This window comes from Gymnoscopelus braueri (genome assembly GCF_963280865.1).
Source record: "Gymnoscopelus braueri genome assembly, chromosome: 7".
Lineage (NCBI taxonomy): Eukaryota > Metazoa > Chordata > Actinopteri > Myctophiformes > Myctophidae > Gymnoscopelus > Gymnoscopelus braueri.
In genome coordinates this window covers 40,404,206-40,424,363 of record NC_137608.1, presented here as the reverse complement: position 1 = coordinate 40,424,363, position 20,158 = coordinate 40,404,206, and the positions used below count along the sequence as shown (strand labels likewise).

General features: G+C 41.3%; 1 protein-coding gene across 1 annotated transcript in view; it reads left to right on the top strand.

Annotated features, from left to right (window-relative positions):
- rimbp2b (RIMS binding protein 2b) overlaps nucleotides 1–20,158 on the top strand; it is a 92,068-nt gene that overhangs the window by 47,104 nt on the left and 24,806 nt on the right. Inside the window, exons 6-15 of the mRNA XM_080433902.1 lie at nucleotides 489–539; nucleotides 1,474–1,494; nucleotides 3,525–3,726; nucleotides 4,750–4,898; nucleotides 7,453–7,526; nucleotides 8,823–8,932; nucleotides 9,569–10,588; nucleotides 14,944–15,095; nucleotides 16,306–16,947; nucleotides 17,895–18,044. Of these exons, the coding sequence (XP_080290028.1) occupies nucleotides 489–539; nucleotides 1,474–1,494; nucleotides 3,525–3,726; nucleotides 4,750–4,898; nucleotides 7,453–7,526; nucleotides 8,823–8,932; nucleotides 9,569–10,588; nucleotides 14,944–15,095; nucleotides 16,306–16,947; nucleotides 17,895–18,044 (2,571 nt within the window). The remainder of the gene's footprint in view (nucleotides 1–488; nucleotides 540–1,473; nucleotides 1,495–3,524; nucleotides 3,727–4,749; nucleotides 4,899–7,452; nucleotides 7,527–8,822; nucleotides 8,933–9,568; nucleotides 10,589–14,943; nucleotides 15,096–16,305; nucleotides 16,948–17,894; nucleotides 18,045–20,158) is intronic.

Below are 20,158 nucleotides of genomic sequence, written 5' to 3'. Positions count from 1 at the left end.
CACAAGGGAGAATGCTCTCCACAGAAGGCTTTGTTTTTTTTGTTATTTCTTTTACCCCCTTTTCTCCCCAATTGAGTCAGTTATGCCAATTAATTCCTCCCCACACACATGTGTGTGTGTTGTCACTGCTGTTGTTTCCTACTGATTCACCTGCCAGTGAGAAGCCTCCTCCGTCCTGTGCTCCTCCCGCCCAACATTCCCTGCTGACGGGTGCCACCCCAGCCCGTAGGAATACGTGTGGTGACAATTATCACCCTCCTGGCCTCCCCACCTGACTTTCCTCCCCCAAACACGGGGGTGGCGGGCAGGCACTTTACCACTGTGGTAGCGTTGTGTCAGACTTTCCACATGTTCCTTATGGAATTCAGATTAAGATTTAAAACTAGACATTATTTGGCTCCGGTAAGGTTTCTAGAAGTCTCTTGATACTACTGTACTGTACATGCTGTGCATAGTTATGTATTCACTGTTTTCACTGTATATCTCAGGCTCAGGTTGCAGCGAAGAAGGAACATGAGGGCGCTGTCCATCTGTTAGAGGTGAGTATCTGGGGGGTGGGGGAGGGGAGGGAAGTGAGACGGGAAAGAGGAGAGAAAACTTGGCGCTGAGTCAAATTGTGTGCGGCAGCTGCCGGAGTTGAGTGAGACAGGTTCAGCCTGCCAGTCAAACATGTGCAAAGCCTGGAGCCATTCCCTATGCCTCTCTAAAACAGTGGTTTTCAACCCTTTTCATGTCGAGGTCCATTATTTATTCAGCGTCTGAGCCATGGACCACCGTTTTGATGAGAGTCAGACTCTCAAACCCAAAACTTAGAATATTTTGTTATTGTTGGAAACGATTTTGTCAACAATTCCATGCTGTATTGATGTGGAGAGATAACAGGCAAACGTTGATCAAAATAACAATTCTTTAATTAAGTAGTGCAGATGTTTAACAATAATTTAACTATTGAGAGCGTAAAATGAAACCAAATGGACCCGTAAGGGTCCATTTGGTTTCTCAAGAGTTAATGATCTATAAAGGTCCATTTAGTTACCAACTCTCCATCATGTAGCTGGGGACCACCTGGAACCCCCTCAAGGACCACTGGTGGTCCCCGGACCACTGGTTGAGAACCACTGCTCTAAAACATTTGCTAGCATGTTAACACTTATTGTAGCTAATAATTAACCTAATTATTTAGTGGATTATCTGCTCAAGTCATTAAGCCTCAACAGTGTTCTTTTAATCAGTCTATTTCTAATAAAACTGTAGTCCACGACAACAGTTATTGTATTTGTGTCACACATGAACATTTTACTATTATTTAATCTTCCTACTATTGTTACAGTCAGTTTGATGAAGAATTATGCACGTGTGCCTTAAATTCTAATTATTTCCAGATTTGTATGAGTGAACATATTCATAGTGTGATTCATGTATTTCCTGCATTGATCTTCACTGTGTTATTGCTGTGTGTTTATGCATATACAGAACCACTTGGACAGCATGCAGGTATTTCACAATTGCTTTTATTTATTTACTTGATATCTTTCCACCTCTCCCTGTACAGTCCATTAGATATACTGTATCTCCCCTAGTTTTCTTTGGCCCAGGAGGTATGGTTACCGAATGCAATGCCATAACTGGAATCAGTATTATCAGTATCAATGGTACAACTGATCCATTGTGTCTTGAATGCATACACTGTAGTACAGCGAAGGTGAAAGACATCTTAATGACTGTAGTATTGAAATAATGTATTGCTTTTAACTTGAATTTGGTTTTCAATGTGAATACTCTGCTGTCTCAACCCTGTGCTTTCTAGAGGCTATACAGTAGCACACTTATCTGTCATCAAAGTGTTTCATCAACACTGGACAGTGATAAAAGGTCATGCACGGCCTACTGTAGGGTTGTGGACTTGTGGGGGCTGACATTTCTAAATGGATAAATTGGGAGCCTTTTAGTCTTGAATAGAAGGAAAAAGTCAGCTAGTTGGTGAATATTTACGGAAACAATTTCAATTGCCGTATAAAACATTTTACCTCAGCTAATAGAGCCTTTATCTGAGTAAAAAAATATAAAGAAATATATATATATGTATGAAAAATATTTAAAAGTTTTAGTTTATTAGACCTTTATTTTTCCAGGTAAATCACATTGAGATTACACAATCTCTTTTTTGAGGGATCCCTGTCCGCAGTAGAAGCTGCAAATGACCTGTAAATAAATACAGCTAAAATACTTTAAATTATAATGCAATGAAAAACAATGCCAAGAGAAAGTATTTGAACTAAAACTTGATTAATTTGGTATCTTTCAGATTTGTTATATAGAATTACCCTTCCTAAAGGGAAGACAGTCTAAAAGTGTCTTGGTAAAGTTAATACAGTTACAGTTAACTGCCCCTTGTAACAATATGTTACTTTATTTGATTCAGAGATCAAACAGCTGGACAGTGATGAATGAGATTGTCTTTTCATTGTCAACTGAGCATTGCATGTACAGTATGCCCTTATAAGCATGTAATTCACATACAGTAAGGCAGTGACTCACCATACGGGAGAGAACTGAATGATGCAAACAAGCTAGTCACCTTCTGTACTCAGTCAGCACAACATCAAACGCTGGAATGAGTCAGGGTCGTCCTACCTCAAGTTGCATGTTTACGTCCTATAATGACTAATAATATTAACACCTGCATGAGATGCCCACACAGTATTTTTAACAGAGCATCTTAAGAAAGTAGTTTGTCGCTATGCACTGGGCAGTGCTGAAAATTCCACATAGTGTGTCCCCTCCATTGTCCATGGTTTAGGATTGTCTTAGGTGGATGTGAGATTGTGTGGTGTTTAAGAGTTCGTCTTCACAATAAACCATTGTTACACGTATAAGAGGACATAATGCACTAGCACCTGGAATTTCCACTACGCCTGCCCATGCAACTGCCGTACATTCAAAAGAATAAACGTGGGGTAGCAGTATTTCACTTTGCAAAATGCAATGGGGTTGACTGCATGGTTCTACGGTGTCTTACTGAATTACTGTTGGCCCGTTTGTTTCGTTTCATTACTTCTGATGGTTTCTTGCCTTTATTTTACGATCCCTGTTCAATGAAGTTGAGGAGCGTTTCCCGCACCTTGAACACGGTGCAGTTTTTGGTATGCATTCTGACTCTGAGCAAGAGGCTACTCTTTAGAATCGTGTACTGTGCAGTAACTGTAGTCCTGCATGTGACTTTCACACTGTTTGTAGTTTAGGTGTTTAGGAATTGTTTGCTTTGTTTTGCTCGTTAGGTCTCTGCATCTATTTCTCTGTACTGAATTATCCCCATATTTACAGTAATGTCCCCAGACCCCATTCCACATTCTGTTTGTGTGTAGATGTTAGTATAGCACTGTGTATGTACGTAAAGATCTATGGATGTACTCTGGCATTCTATCCTGCATGCTACTTTTTCCCTTACTCTCTCATTCTCGTCATGTCCTTCTCTTGCCATCCTCTCTCTCTCGCTTCTCTCTCCTCTGAATATGTCACACCAGGCCAAGGTCCGAGAGCTGGAGGAGAAATGTCGGACTCAGACTGAGCAGTTCAATCTCCTGTCTAAAGAGCTGGAGAAGTTCCGGCTGCAGGCTGGGAAGTTTGACATCCTTAGCACTGAACCCATAAATCTATGCGAATCCCCCGGATCGCCGAACAAATCCCTGTCCCAGCTCCTTAATGGACTGGAATCAATAGGGAAAGGTTTGTGGAATCTTATCGAACCTCAGTACTTTCTTAAAAGGACTTGGTTTTAGGCATGACTACTTTGCATGTCATGGACAGGCTCTTAGAAAAACCACAGTGCTAGTGAATAAATCCATCATTGTTGTCATTTGAGAGCTGTTTGCAACCACTCTGCGCTGCATTAAACAAGCCAGTTCTTCATAATGGTTCAGGGTCGGGTAAACAATCAAGTTGTCTAAGAAGAGAGAAACTGCTGCTGGAATTTCAAGTCTGAAAGGCTGTACTTGTGATGTACACTAGAATAAACTCTAAATTACTAGTAAATCAATCATGATGAGAAATAGCCCTTAAAGGGGCATGAAACTCTAAGCTGAATTTGTAGTTTGTTTTCCAGTTCAGTTTTAAAACTACAGCAGGCTAGTAAGCAACGAAGCTGCTGCTAAGTGCTAATCAAATTAATAATGGGTGTTAGATTTAGGTGTGCACAGGTTCACAGTAGTCAACAGGTGTGCCAATGCACATTAACACACCCAAATCTAACACACCCATTATTCATTTGATTGGCTGAATTCAGACTTATGCCGTATTTTTTACCCTGCATATATGCATACGTCCCTCCGTAGTTCGGATATCTTAGTTGTCCAGAACCACTGATCCAACCAATATGCCCATATATATGGCTTTCCAATGTATGGGCATATACTGATGACATCAGGGATCTCCATATATGGGCATAAAAGGGACCAGGACTGACAGAAACAGAGACCTCCATATGGGCATAAAGGGGACACAGGTAGACAGACAGAAACAGACATCTCCATAGAGCCTCTAGTATATATAAAATGGTGCTATTGTTAAACTCAAAATGTTAATCATTTACATACAATTGAAAATAGAATAAGTAGAAATCTAAACTTATATGGTAATACTTACTCTATGTCTACTCTTCTGAAAAGTGTTCTAAATCTAGCTATAATCTCTCAAGCGAGATTCATTTGTTGCTATGATTTCATGTGAGCATTTCCTTTGCTTGTCCCTAAGGCAATGACACGCAGATGAGCAGATCGCTGATATCTGAGTTCATACGACCACTCCAGATCAGTGGGGACAAGCCTGAGCTGCTGTCTGTCAAGCCAACATTCCTCACCCGCAGTCAAGGCAGCAGCCCTGGCCGGGCTTTCCTCTCTGAGGTGCGTCCTCTTTTTCTAATCTAAGCTTATTTATTTTATTTAATTCATGATACCTAATTTTGGAATAAATGATTCATTTGTCACTTCATACTAATTTCTTCCCACTGACCCCTCTGTCCCTGACCCAGTAACCCTCTATTTGTTTAACCAACGCCTCGTTCAAAGCACCACTCATTCATTATAAGCTTGCTCAAGTATTGTATCACAGTGACTAACAAATTGCAGAGTAATTGGCCTTGATTTATGAGGGAGATAGATCCAACATCTGAATCACCTTTAGAATCACTCCATTGCCAAGTGCTGTATGGGAAATTTGCTTTGGCATGTGGTGCAGTGACAACCCAATATAAAATATATAGACATACAGCAGTGAAATCTGCACAATAGAATAGTGAGGAACAATAAAGAAGGTCTAATTACATTTGAGCCGAGTCCAGAAGGCTAACAAATACCCCATGAACACCCTGGAGGCTTGATGAAAAGATATTCATTGTAGCCATAATTGTTTTAACTGGATTGCTGTCAAAACCCAATACTCATTTCAAAACATACTGTAGCTCTAATTTCTTTGCCATCGAAAGTGTTTGTTACTGCTGCCCAATACAGCCATATTCTTCTTCCACTGATGGCCGTTGAACAATGAGGTTCATTACTTCAGTTGACTGTTTTTTTAAGAGTTCAATTGCTGACCATCCAGTCTTGAGTCTACTTGTCAAACCTTAGGCTACCACCACCCTACGCTAGAGTGACTGTGATAGAGTGGCCAGGCTGATGCAGCAAATAATATGAACCTATCATTCTGTCAGTGTGGGGAACAGAAACTGAAGTCAGAAAGACCCAGTAATTTGTTTTCACGCTTTACTGCTGAGAGTTTTGTCTCAAGGTTTATATGGGGAATATTAACCAGCTGCAACAGCGTGGCTTGGTTGTGTTTTCATCTTGTATTGTGAGTCTGTTTGTTTATTTCTGTGGACAGATGTTGTCAATTAAATGTGATGGCGTCAAAGGCAAGACAATAGGTAGCTACAGACAGGCATTGTACATGAGCATTAGCCTATAGTTTGTTTTCTTTAGCTTGGCTGTTAGCTTTAGCTGTTTTCTATTACGTGTTATGTGTTTTAATAGGGTAATAAAATATATCAGATTATTATAACTAACTAATAATTTCTTAAACTTCTTGAAATACAGAATAGTTGTATTCTACAATCCAAGCTAGACATAAGCTGTGCGAGTGCCTGGGCTGAGTGTTGCAACTCAGAGAAATTGCATTAACCCATTAAAACCAGGAAAGCATCTGTGTCATTTTAGATTGTACTGTAGCTATACAGTATAGATAGCAACACACTCTTAGGATTTAGAACAGTGGTTTTACACAAAACTGCTCTACTGGGGGCGGGGGGGTCCCTGGCACAAAACATTTTCAGATGGGGGGGGGGGGGGTCCCCGGCCAAATACATATCGATTTGGCGGTCCTTGGCTCAAAAAAGTTTGAGAACTACTGATTTAGAAGGCATTTGTAGAATCAGCCTCAGGTCTTAAGGTTAATATTTGAAAATGAAAAATAAAGTGAGTCTAAGCAAAGCAGAATTTCCTTGTGGAAAAAAGCCAATTTTTTTTTACATAGTTTGGACTTAGATTGACCAGTCAGTCACAACTTGGTGTCAGCCTGCCACTTGTGCCTACTGTAGCCTACAGTATCTTGACACACCCATGCTCCAGAACCAAGTTAGTCTGCAGCTACCCATTACACCAGTGGTTCTCAAACTTTTTCATGTCAAGGACCCCCAAATTGATATGTATGTGGCCGTGGACATCCACCTGAAAATATGTTGTACCAGGGACCCCCAGAAGCAAAGATTTGTGTTAAAAAAAAAATCTTTTAGAAAAAAAGATTTGCACACATTTTCAAGATTTTTCAAAAATAGCAGATCTACAAGCTTGTAGCGCAGCACTATGAGCTTGTAGATTTGCAATTTTTCAATAGCCAAAGTATCAAATATGGATAAAGGGGTTAAAATGATTGTGACGCTTTATAACAAATTTAGCTGGGGACCCCCTGGTATCCCCACAAGGACCCCACTTTGAGAACCAATGCAATTACACGATTTGATGATGTCACAGCTGGAGTGATCCCATCACATGATGATGGTCTCTCGTAGCCTGCTATCACAAGATGAAGCAAAATCCTTGGAGCTTAGAAAGTGCAGTAGTTCCTTTAGGGGTTGTACAGTACATAAGGTGAGGCTTCTGAAGCAAACACTGGCAAGAAATATATAATTAAAGGAGTAGTTCACCCCAAAAATTACTTAGTTTCTATCAATTACACACCCCATGAAGCCTTGATTGAATTCATGATAAAGATTTTTTTTTTTTTGTCGCATTCCTATTTTGATGACCAGTCCAGACCTGGTCATCAAATTATTGGCTCAGGAATGCGACAAAAATAAAACAATCTTCATTGGGTGTGTAATGGATTGAAAAAAAGTATTTTTTTGGGCGAACTGCTCCTTTAAAATGGGGTATTTATTTGTTTACTTTTCTTTTCCTTTATTAGATGGACAAGGAGCCAACCACAAGGTCCAAACCGAGGTTCACAGGCAAGGTTCGCCTGTGTGTTGCTCGCTATAGGTATGTATTGTGTGGTCTGGTACAGTGGTTCTCAACCTGTGGGTCGGGACCCCCCTGTGGGGTCCCAACATGATTTATTTTCCTTTTTTTTGGGGGGGGGGTCCCCAGATGATAGTAAAGTGACAATTTAAGGAATTTTAAGACCTTTTTAATACCAACATATTTTTTTTTAATGAACACACTGTTACTGCCTCAAAAGTAATCAACAAACTATACTATAAATACTGGTCAAACATTGGCCAAATTGTCAAATAAATAATATAAGAAAGAGGCAGAAATTGTGAAAATTGCCTATCTACAAGCTCGCAACGTCGTTGTGAGCTTGTAGATCTGCTATTTTCACAATATTTATCTGTGGAACCAAATGTCAAACTAAGAGTCAAACTAAATGTAATGCCTCAACTCCTGGTGCTTGTCAGGGTGGGGGGTCCCCAGTTCAAATATGATTATTTTTGGGGGTCCCGAGTTAAAATTATTTTGGGGAGTTCCCTAGTTAAAATATGATTATTTTGGGGGTTCCCCAGTTCAAATATGATTCATTTTGGGGTTCCCCAGTTCAAATATGATAATTTTGGCAAGTCGCGGCCTGAAAAGGTTGAGAACCACTGTGGTAGGATATCTAACTAGAGCTCCCAACACAACACAAGCAGAGACGTGTTCACAAGCCACAAACAAACTAAAGTTCCTCCCGGACTGATGTAAGCGTTAGCAATCACAAGGTTCACAGTGTTCTTCTTTATTGTTACATGACACGTCTTGACAAGACGGTCTTGTGTACATGAGCAGATAAGTGAGAGCTAGTTGAATGTCCTAAGAGAGGGGTGTGATTAATAATAAACAGGGCAGGCTTCTAAAAACCCTTGGTAGACCTCTGCATGGACATACCTTGTGTATAGTATTTATATTGTCTCACGGGGTGTAAGCTCAGCGCCTAATAATGATGCAGTGCTTCTCCCACAGAAGAAAATTACCTGTCAGCACAAAAAATAATTGGAATCCTTAGAACATAAATACAACAATGTAGCCCAGCATTTTCCACCAACACCCTTTTTGCTTTCACATTTTTGCCTGGAAAAAATAAATACTGTGGATGTTTTAACCAATGCTGAGCAATACTTCTCTCTTGGAGCCTATTGGATCCACATACACATACTGTATAGGACATTGTGGTGTTGTAGATGTAAACAAATGCCAGTGTCAGGATGTTTTAAATGCTTGGATGGGATTTCTTTTCAATTAGTCTGAAATACAGTACAGTAATGTCACCTTGACTGCTGCATTGTATGGTTTTTCTAGTTATAATCCCTATGACGGGCCTAATGAGCATCCTGAGGCAGAACTTCCCCTGGTGGCGGGGAAGTACCTCTACGTTTATGGGACGATGGACGAGGATGGCTTTTATGACGGTATGACATCCCCACACTGTATTGTCTTATTTTATCAACCTCTCACAACAATGCAGCGATATCATTATTGTCTCTTTTCCTCCTATCAAGTGTTGATTTCGTCGACTAAAACTATGACGAAAAAAGTTTGTCGACTACCTTTTTTCACTGACGAAAACTAAATAAAAACTAAGCTACGATGACTAAAACTAAGACTAAATATATTGACAATTTCGTCAACAAATAAAAACTAGACTAAAATGTTAATGAGGGACTAGTGGAGAAGAGATCCAGTAGAACTAAAAGGTTGTTTGCGCTCGGGTGTTGCGCTCTGAAAATACAAGCTCACAATACAAGCTCACAACGCGTCGCGGCGCGTTGTGAGCTTGTAGATCGGCTATTTACAGCATGCAACCAAGTGTAAAATCAGGCATTACGACGCCATCAAGGCGCGGCCAAAATACATTTTAGTCGACTAAATCTAAACTGTAGATTTAGTTTATGATATTTGGTCGACTAAAACTAGACTAACAGTAAAACCTTTCAGATGACTAAAATATGACTAAAACTAAATGGAATTTGATTCAAAAGACTATGACTAAAACTAAATCCAAATTTGCTGTCAAAATCAACACTGCTCCTATCTCTGCTCCTCAGGAGAGCTGCTGGACGGACAGCAGGGCCTTGTCCCCTCCAACTTTGTGGACTTTGTCCAAGACGAGGAGACATCATCCTCTGTTCAGCACAGGGACGGGACTAAAGAACCTGGCTACCTCAACCACAGTAGCCTGAGCAGCTCCCAGAGGCTGGGTATTGGTATGGGCATTGGAATTGGCACAGCAGCGGGCATTGGCTTGGGAACGGGCACGGGCATGAGCTCGAGCTCGGGCATTGGCACGGGTTCAAGCATCGGGACGGGTTCCAGCTTTGGCACGGGTTCCAGCATTGGCACGGGCTCCAGCCTTGGCACGGGTACAAGCATAAGCAGCCTGCTGTCCGACAGTAAGCTGGATTGCCTGAGCACCAGCAGCCTAGGGATGGACCTCCTGGGCACCTGTAGCAACGGGACGGGAACCCTGGACGTCAGCACCGACGAGGTCGGCGAAGACATTGTGCCTTACCCCCGCCGCATCAACTTGATCAAACAGTTGGCCAAGAGCGTAATCATTGGCTGGGATCCCCCCGTGTTGCCGCCTGGCTGGGGCTCCATTAGTGGCTACAATGTCTTGGTTGACAAGGAGGTACGCATGAGTGTCCCCTACGGGGGCAGGACAAAGTCTCTTATTGAGAAGCTCAACCTGGCCACCAACACCTACCGTATCTCAGTGCAGAGCATCACCGACCGGGGACCGTCGGACGAGCTGCGGTGCACTCTACTCGTGGGCAAGGACGTGGTGGTGGCCCCTTACTATCTACGGGTGGACAACATCACACAGGTCTCGGCGGAGCTCTCCTGGATGCCTAGCAACAGCAACTACAGCCACACCATCTTCCTCAATGGCGCAGAGTATGACATGGTCAAGCCGGGGGGCTACAAGTACCAATTTTTCAGTCTGAAGCCCATGACAGTTTACAAGGTGAAGGCTGTGGGGAGGCCACATCAGGTGCCTTGGCAGCTTCCAATGGAACATAGAGAGAAGAGGGAGATCTCTGTGGAGTTCTGCACGCAACATGCAGGTCAGCATTGCTTTCACATCACTTCGCTTTTCTATCTATCTATCTTTCCCGCTGCTACATTGAAAAAGGAATTCTTAAACTCAGTGCGACTCCATGTCGTTAATTAAACCATAAATGTCTCACTATTCGTTAAGGGATTTTAGTTGTTGCATCTTCTGCATTGTTACATTCACTCTGCCAGACTTGCAGGCTCAATGTTCTTTGCATACAGATTCTCTCTCGTATGTATTTTCCCTCTAGGGTGTATTTATAAACAAATTTGAAAAAAAGCCTAAACGGTTATTAGTCACTGTATTTATTATTGTATTAATCAATTTGATTAAGATCAGTGTGCATGATCTTTATCATCATAATCATTTGATACTGTACTGCGGTAACATTTTATTTATACTTCCTTTACTGACAAGCTTCCATTACTTGTATAGCTTTGAACTTGATGAACATCTGAGCCTTGTTTTCCTTTTTCGCTTGCCATTTTAAGATTACCCTCTAGAGTATGTAAGAGTGTGATTAGCAACATAAATGATATCAATGAAAATAGAAAAATAACAACAAGAGGAAAGTAAATTGAACAGATACACGCCACAAGGATTGTACACTGAACGAAGCTGCCATGACAGGCAAGAGGAAAATCTGAATCGGTAGTTGCATAACTTGCAGATCAGCTATTTTAGGTGGAGATTAGACGGAAAAAAGGAGAGGCCCAAGTACAAACCCATGGGTTTCCCCGGTCAACAAAGTATATACATTAGGGTTTAAGTGGATAAAGTGCAAATACCAGGCCACCGTATGTGTGTCCCCCTCCTGCTTTGCACACTGAGAGAGAGACATCACATCTACAGCATACAGCTGATGCCAGCACCATTATACCTGGGTCTCACAGCTTGGATCTAAAAAATAAAAAGTATTTTTTGAATGAGGATATAACCAGAATGAGCCTCTGCTTATACCTAACTGATTTGGTCAAAACATATTGCATCAAGTACAATTATAGAGGTCTGGTTACCCAGAGTGCATTTCAACTCCAAGACTGTACCTTAGAGCAGTGGTTCTCAACCTGTGGGTCGGGACCCCCACATGATTTGGGCAGGGGGGGATCCTTTTTAATACCTCAAAAAGAAAGGGAAGAAAAAGACCATTACTGCATCAAAAGTAATCAACAAACTATACTATAAAAACTGGTCAAACATTGGCCAAATTATCAAATAAAATAAGAAAGACGCAAAAATATTTGAAAAACGCCTCGCGTTGCAAGGCGTTGTGGGCTTGTAGATCAGCTATTTTCACAATATTTATCTGGAGAACTGAGTCAAACTAAACGTAATCTAAATCTCAACTCCAAGATTCCAAGTGTTTGTCAGGGTAGGGGGGGGGGTCCCCATTTCAAATATGATTATTTTGGGGGGTCACGGCCTGAAAAGGTTGAGAACCACTGCCTTGAGTGACTAAGTGCTTCAAGGAAGGTTGGAGAATGGGCAGGTGTGGATGAACAGGGAAAGCTGCTGGAGTTCTGCGTAAATAGCAGTAGTGTATCCTGGGAGTGATCTTATTACAGGGAACATCAGGGGGCATAACACCGTACCGCCATGCGATGGTGGCACACGATAAGATAAAGACAGCATTTCAGAGGCTTTCAATTACCAGGATATGATCTCGTTCCCATGGAATGATGACACCAATTACGTGACCCACGTTGTCGCCCACACATTGTCATGTGTCGTTCCAGTCCTGCCTTAATGGCAGCCTTTAATGCCTCCATCCACTCCTTTACTGTTTATGCAACATTTAGTCTTTTCGGTCGGATAATTCAACAAAGCTTAATGAACTCTTTAAATTGACCGTTTCCGTCAGCCACCCACGGTGAGGTTGAGCTCATTAAGTGAACTGAACACGTCAATGAGTTGCGCCGGTCTCTGCATCAGCCTTTTGGGACTGTCTGTCTGTCAATATGTAGCATACTGTAGTAGGTACAGTATATGACTTCATGGTAGGCGTACAGTATGTGTTACTTTACTTTTTACCTTGTACGACTGTGGTGCAACACAATGTGTCACGTTTTACCATTAAAAAAGTCTGTTATTTTCGGCGAGTCACACTGGTATGACTTAGGCTTAAAGGGGAAATCCACCCATTTTCAATATTTAACTATGTCATTAATATAGCATAAAGGAGTTGTGTGGAAATAAGAAAAAATTAAAAAAAAAATTAACATTGCAAAAAAATTTAACATTGCAAAAAAATTAACATTGCAAATTACACCATGATGAGTCATCACAGTGTAATTTGCAATGTTAATTTTTTTGCAATGTTAATTTTTTTTGCAATGTTAATTTTTTTTTTAATTTTTTCTTATTTCCACACAACTCCTTTATGCTATATTAATGACATAGTTAAATATTGAAAATGGGTGGATTTCCCCTTTAAGTGGTACAGCAGTTATCTCAAGTCACGACAAGCCGACTCAACTGCCTGTCAGCTACACTGAAATATGAATTCAAACGCTCGTTTTAGTTCTCGTAGGAGCTGTTTGTTGGTTGACAGGCATAGTTAAATGACATGGAAATGAAAAGCGACTGCTCCAAAGACCCAGTGCTCACATCTGCTTTTAGAAAGAAGTATCTGGGCTGACCCTGAGTGCAGGATTGTGATGAAGATGTATTGATGAAGGTTTTTAGATAGACTATAGGTTGAATATATTATATATATATGCTGAGATACTGGTAGCACTGCACAAAGGTTCTTATTGGTTAGTATGCAGGCAGCACTGATACACTGTGAAGACTGCAAACTGGCTGCAGGATAGTACTGTACATGCAATCACACTAGTAAAATGCATAGATACAGTATAGTATACATAAATGCATTAAAATGTGACATTTACATTTAAGGTTTAATTACATGGGGTCCTTGTAATAATTTACTTATTTTGAAAATCTATGCATAGATTTGCTTATAGTGCATATCCACTTTACGTGTGAATTCACTTGTATTAAAGGTAGGGTAAGTGATTTACTTTGGTTAAAATAAGTGTTAAATAGCTCTATATTCTGATTGTACTCATTAATGCTATAGCGTGTTTGTTGCATTTTCAGTGCTCTCACCTGATTGGCTTAAATGTTGTCACCTACCTGAAAATGTACTATGTTCTGTTTACTAAAGAGCTGGAGAGACCCCTGTGACCGAAGAAACGCTCTGTAGCAATGATTCATATCAGAATATAGTACTTTGACCTTTTTAACAAAAAAGCAATCACTTACCTTACCATTTAATGCAAACAAATTTACAAACAATGTTCCTGACATAAAGCACACACAAAAAACGAACTTGCCAGAGCTGATTACTATGGGGGAATATAAAATGGAGAAATTAGTTGTCTTGGCGCTTGCTTTTAACTTTTTCAATTAACTTGTTTTGTGTCATTGACCCTGTCTGTATTGTGTTCACTTGGACACAATACAGTTGAATTTGTCTGTTTGTATTGTTTGTGTTTATTGTTGTAACAATGTTCTCTTGTCCAGGTCACTCTTAGAAAAGAGATTTTAATCTCAATGAGACATGTAACCTTGTTAAATAAATGATATGATGATTAAGATACCTGAGATACCTGTAATAGGCTCTCTGATACCAATACATTCATCCATTTATGCATTATGCTCTCGAAGAGCCTGAACATAATGCCTGCATGCATACCATATGCGGGCACGATATTAGACTGTATTTGAAAATCATGTTCAGTGGATATATATTATCCCTCACATAACTTATTTCATAACATCCTGTCATGATTGTTAAATATGAGAACAGTTACAGAATCAGATGAGAAATCTATTTTCCACTTGATGAAAGAGAACACCAGTGGTTTAGTTCACTGTTTGGCTGTGACTCGGGACCCAATTGTGGGTCGCGGACACATTTTTATGTGTCGCGAGTAATATAATAGTAAAAGTATTATTTCGAAACATTTTAGAAACCCCAAAAATGAATTTTTTTCAAAATTATTTAAAAACAAATTCAAAAGAATTTCATAAATAAATAAATACAAAATCTAAGAAATTCCATAAATTTGAAAACAAATGTTTAAAAAAGCACCCAAAAGAAGTTGCAGATCTACAAGCAGATCTACAAGCAGATCTACAAGCTCACAACGCGTCGCGATGCGACGTGTTGTGAGCTTGTAAGTGTAGGTCGGTTAAGTGTAGGTGTGTCAGTGTGTGTCACTAGCTTGGGTCCTGCGTAGACGTCAAATTTCTCTTTTGGGTCTCGAGCTAAAAAGTTTGGGAACCCCTGGTTTAGTCAGTGTTGTATGTATTACACTTTCTCTTCTGATCCGTGTGTGTGTGTACTGTGTTCCCCAGGTCCCCCTTTCCCCCCCCAGGAGGTGCAGGTCCAGGGTGGTCAAACACCTGGGGTAGTGCAGATTAGATGGAAACCCCCAACCCTGACCCCTTCAGGGACCTCAAATGGTGCCAGTGTGATTGGCTATGTGGTATGGACAAAGGGACAAAAGGTAGGGGTAAATAAGAATAAGCCTGTTTTCTCTATGTATTCTGCCAGTGTCAGCCAGTGGTGTAAAGTAACCAAGTACATGTACTCAAGTACTCTACTTAAGTAATCAAGTACAGTACTTGAGCAATGAAACTAATTTTGAGGTATTTTTTACTTTACTGGAGTATTTCCAATTTTCAATACTTTTACTTCTACTCCACAACATCTCAGAGTCAAATATTGTACTTTTACTCCACTACAATTCTTTGAAAACTTTAGTTACTTGTTACTTTGCAGATATTCAGCCCTATTTTATACATAGGCTATTTGAAAATAGCCGATCTACAAGCTCACAACGACTTGTGGATCTGCTATTTTCAAACATCTTAGTACTTTTACTTTTGGTACTACTATATTTTGATGCCAATACTTTTGTACTTTTCCTCAAGGAGCATTTTTAACACAGGCCTTTTACTTGTAACAGAGTATTTTTATATTATGGTATTGCTACTTTTACTTAAGTAAAATATCCGAGTACATCTTCCACCACTGGTGTCAGCTGTTCAAATCCCCATCATTGTCAGGGTAGCGTGACTGTGCTGCCATCTGCTGGACATAATTGATAGAAGACTGACGTCTCTAGCCCATGGCAACAACAGTTATGTAAGGCGGTTTGCGAACTAGGCTGTAATAGGCTCTCTGGCTCTTTTAACAACAGCGGTAATGTTTTAGGTGTGTCATTATACTGCATCCCACATACTCAGCCAGAGATGCACGGCATTTGTCGTGTCTGTGTCAGTGTGTGTGTATTCATTCACATTCATGTGTGTGTCTTTCCAGCCACTCAGGATTGAGTCATCAGAACATTGTTTTGGAGGGGGAGGGAAAGAGGGAGGCAGGCAAACATGTTTATATTACCCGCCCCAATTTGTCTGAAATGGGCTGCTATAATTACAATAAATATAAAACTTTGTGACTCATGCCAGGGTTCAATCTTTTAGGTCCATATGGCCGACCTTGCTTTGTAGTTCAGTCGGTTTCACCACCAGTTTTTGCCATGATGATAGATGTATGTTATTGTACATCTTTAGAAAATAAGCTTCATAAATGGACGCAGAAGCTGCACATAGGCCTACCTACAGTAGGTCAAAAAGGGGTTTCAGACCACTGGTATACACTGGTATTGCACTTCCAGTTAAGTTAATTTTGTCCTGGCTCCTGTGTGTGTGCAGATAGCAGAGGTTATGTACCCTACGGCGGACTATGTGACCGTGGAGCTGAACAGGATCCAGTGTCTGGAGGCCAGGGAGGTCATAGTAAGGACGTTATCAGCACAAGGGGAGTCCCAGGATTCGCCCGTGGGCATCATTCCACACAATCTCCTGGGCTCTCCGCGCCTCGCCCGCCGCACCACCACCGCGTCTCCCCACTCTATGCCCCCCCACCAAGTGCAATCACACACGCCGTACCCGTCCACCTATCCCCCGACTCACCCTCAACCCCAGGTCCAGGCCCTGCCTCGAGCCCAACAGCCCCACACGCTGCCTCACTCACAAACACAGATGCAGTCAGTCCATCCCCACGCCCAGCATTTTCCGCCCCACCACCCCATGTCCAAGTCCAAACCTTTAATAAGTGCCAGAGAGCCAGAAACCAAAGAGCACGAGGCTGGCCTGCGGCCCGGCCAGCCCTGGGAGCGCTCACCTTCACCCCTGCCTCGGCACACCTTGGAGCCGCCGCCGCACTTCCAGCAACGCCGTTCGCCCTCTCCGCAGAGGATCTTGCCACAGCCTCAGGGAGTCCCCATCCCCAACACCATCGCCAAGGCCATGGCCAGGGAAGCTGCGCAGAGGGTGTTCGCCGAGGGCAACCGGGTACGTGAGGAGTTACAGTGCTTTGTGTTGATTTTGACAACAAATTTTGATTTAGTTTTAGTCATAGTCTTTTGAATAAAATTCCATTTAGTTTTATTCCATTTAGTTTCATAATATAGTCATATTTTAGTCATCTGAAATGTTTAACTTTTTGTCTAGTTTCGTCGACTAAATATAATATTATAGTCGACTAAATCTACAGTTGATTTAGTCGACTAAAATGTATTTTGGCAGTGCCTTGATGGTGTCGTAATGGCTGATGTTACACTTGGTTGCATGCTGAAAATAGCCGATCTACAAGCTCACAACGTTGTGAGCTTGTAGATCTGCTATTTTCAGAGCGCAACACCCGAGCACAACCAAACATAAAATGACTTGTCTTTTAGTTCTACTAGATATCTTCTCCACTAGTCCCTCTCTAACATTTTAGTCTAGTTTTATTTGTTGATGAAATTGTCAATATATTTAGTTTTTATTTAGTTTTTATTTAGTTTTTGTCAGTGAAAAAGGGTAGTCGACGAACATTTTTCGTCATAGTTTTAGTCGACGAAATCAACACGGCTTTGTAACAATTGTTGTTACATGTTACAATTGTAACATGGATCAAAACCGTGTGAAAGAATTACTTAATCGATCGACAGAAGATTAATAAAATAAATTGAAACGAAATTGTAATTGAAATTGTGATTGAATCATAAAATCCATCATGAAATGTTGTTTTTGACTGCTGGGTAAACGTCAAGAGGTCTGTTTAGAGCACTGATGAGCATCTACAGTACCGTCATTTTATTCTTAAATTACCTTATGTCACCATTATGGGTTAGCTTAAGTTACAGTAGACCATGATGAACATTTTGATCTTTTTTAAAAATTAATGACATGAATTAAGCAAAACATTGCAATAATGCTTGCAAACATTACATGCATACATACATTGTGTCTTTCAGGTTGAGAAGAGGAACATCTTCAGTGATCGTGGTAATGCTCTGCATTCACTGAACTCTGATGAGGAAGAAGACGGTTATGATTCTCCTCATGCGAGGAGAAGAGGGGCTTCAGTAGATGAATTCCTGAGAGGCTCAGAGCTTGGCAGACAGGTATTATACACAAAAGGCAATAATATAAGATATGCTTGCTTGATTCACTATGGTAGAACATTGTATATTTGTAGGAGTTTATGAAATCCCCAGCATCATTGGCACAATTTTCCTACTTTCATTTGACACAATGTGGTCTAAAATCTATTTACAAAGAGTAGTTACAGTACAGTAGAATGTGGTGACACCAGTCTTTGTACTGCTTCTAACTTGGACAGGGGATTCTCAGAGTTGAGATTGAGGCATTTGTGGAGGTTTGCACTCTGGGAGGAGAAAATGTTCTATACCAAAGAGAAATACAATTTCTGGTGTGCACTGTTGGCTGAACCAGATGCTTACAATGTCCCTGGTTTGATTCTGGCTGGAGTCTTTCCCCCCTTTGCCCACCCTGGGCAAGACCTGGGATGTTGGTTGTCTAGGAAGTTGACAACCGGAAATGGTTGAATTTGGCGGAAGTACCACCCAAGGAAATTACGTTGATGCTTCACAAATCTGTTAACATTCTCCGTGAATGAAACGAGTGTTGTGATTGGTCAAAAAATATAGTTTCCGGGGGAAACGGAAATCCTGTCCACTCAGGACTTCCTAGACACTCGCTGCTTTAGGTCGTGACCAGGCTCTTCTCTTCGCAGATGAGTGAGGCTGGGACCGAGGTTACCCTTTGCCTGAATCTACTATCCTACAGTATTAACTCATTCAGTGTCAGGCTTATTTCAAGCTTGTTGATCCCTGTGCCAGGATTAGGCTATTATTTTACCTTTTCAATTGGTCACAGAGTGTTTGTCTTCAGTGTGATTGATCCCCTGATGGTTGCTAATCACTGAGGTGATTCAGGTGTGGTTTCACAAATGTCAACGAGGTCATTGTGACCTCGTTGACATTTGTTGTATGATGTTTGAAAGTGGCATGTCTCACTCAGAAATACAGTGTTTACAATGGTAGGAAAAATGGTGGATGGAGCATTAACTTTTTGAAAATCGTTTTCTCCTAGTTCCTTTGAGATTAAAAAATCACACCCTGTGTGAAGTGGGCGGTGTCTTGCTAGCTAATCACAATACTGAATGGAGTCAACCAATCATGTACAAAAAATAAATACATTTATTGAAACACTCTTTATGATGGAAGAAACCATAACATAACATATTTATGTTTTTTTTAAAGTTATGGTTTCTTATATAGGGCTATGCACATGTGTCATGTGACACTGGCCAATCACAGTCCTGAATAGACTGTGATTGACCAATCACGGTGCAGGGTTAGGCGGGGTACATTTTTGGCCAATCACAGCGCAGGATTTGTTGTACAAATATCCAAACCTCACTTATAGGGGCGGTTTCACCGCCCAAAAAACAAGGGAACCAGGAGACCTGGTACTGCCAGACCCCTAGTGGTTGAAAGATCAGAGCGCTATGTCACGCTAAGCTTGGCCAATCAAAAAGAGGACAGAAGACAGACCTCTTTTATGCCCATGTATGGACGAAAGGGGGACAGACAAAGCCTCATGTAGGCCCGACCCCCTGGGTCTGGCAAATATCCTATGTTTTTGTTTTAATTATATTAACTAGATGTGAGACATCTAGGCCCGATCCGAGGTTGGTCCATTCTCAGAGTCCCAAACTCATCATCGTCCCAAAACATTTCGACTGTCATCCCTTCTAAATAGTCAATTTCCTCCTCAGGACGGCGACCTTTGCTGGTCTAGTCACTCTGCACACACGTCATGCAAAGTCCGGCCCCTCTGGCCTCTCCTCTCGGCTCCTCTCCTCTCCTCTCCTCTCCTCCCTCCCCGCTTTGCTTTGTGGCCCTAACCTCTAGTCCCAACCTCCCAACCTCGGTCATGTGATAAAGAGGTCAGACTTCCTGTATCTGGTTGCTATGGCAACCTGCCAGATCAGGCTGAGGGTCTGATAGGCAAATCAGAGAATCAATCAAGCCGAGAGTCATAGCCATAGCTCTGATCAACAGTCTGTGGCGGGTCTTGGAGGCATGTGGAGTGATCCTGTGCTTGCGAATCGTTGACGAACTTTCGGATCTTTTGTCAGTTATAGTAGTAAGATAAGATGTTATGTTATCAGAATCGTAGTAATTTGTTAATTATTTGGGGGCCCACTTGC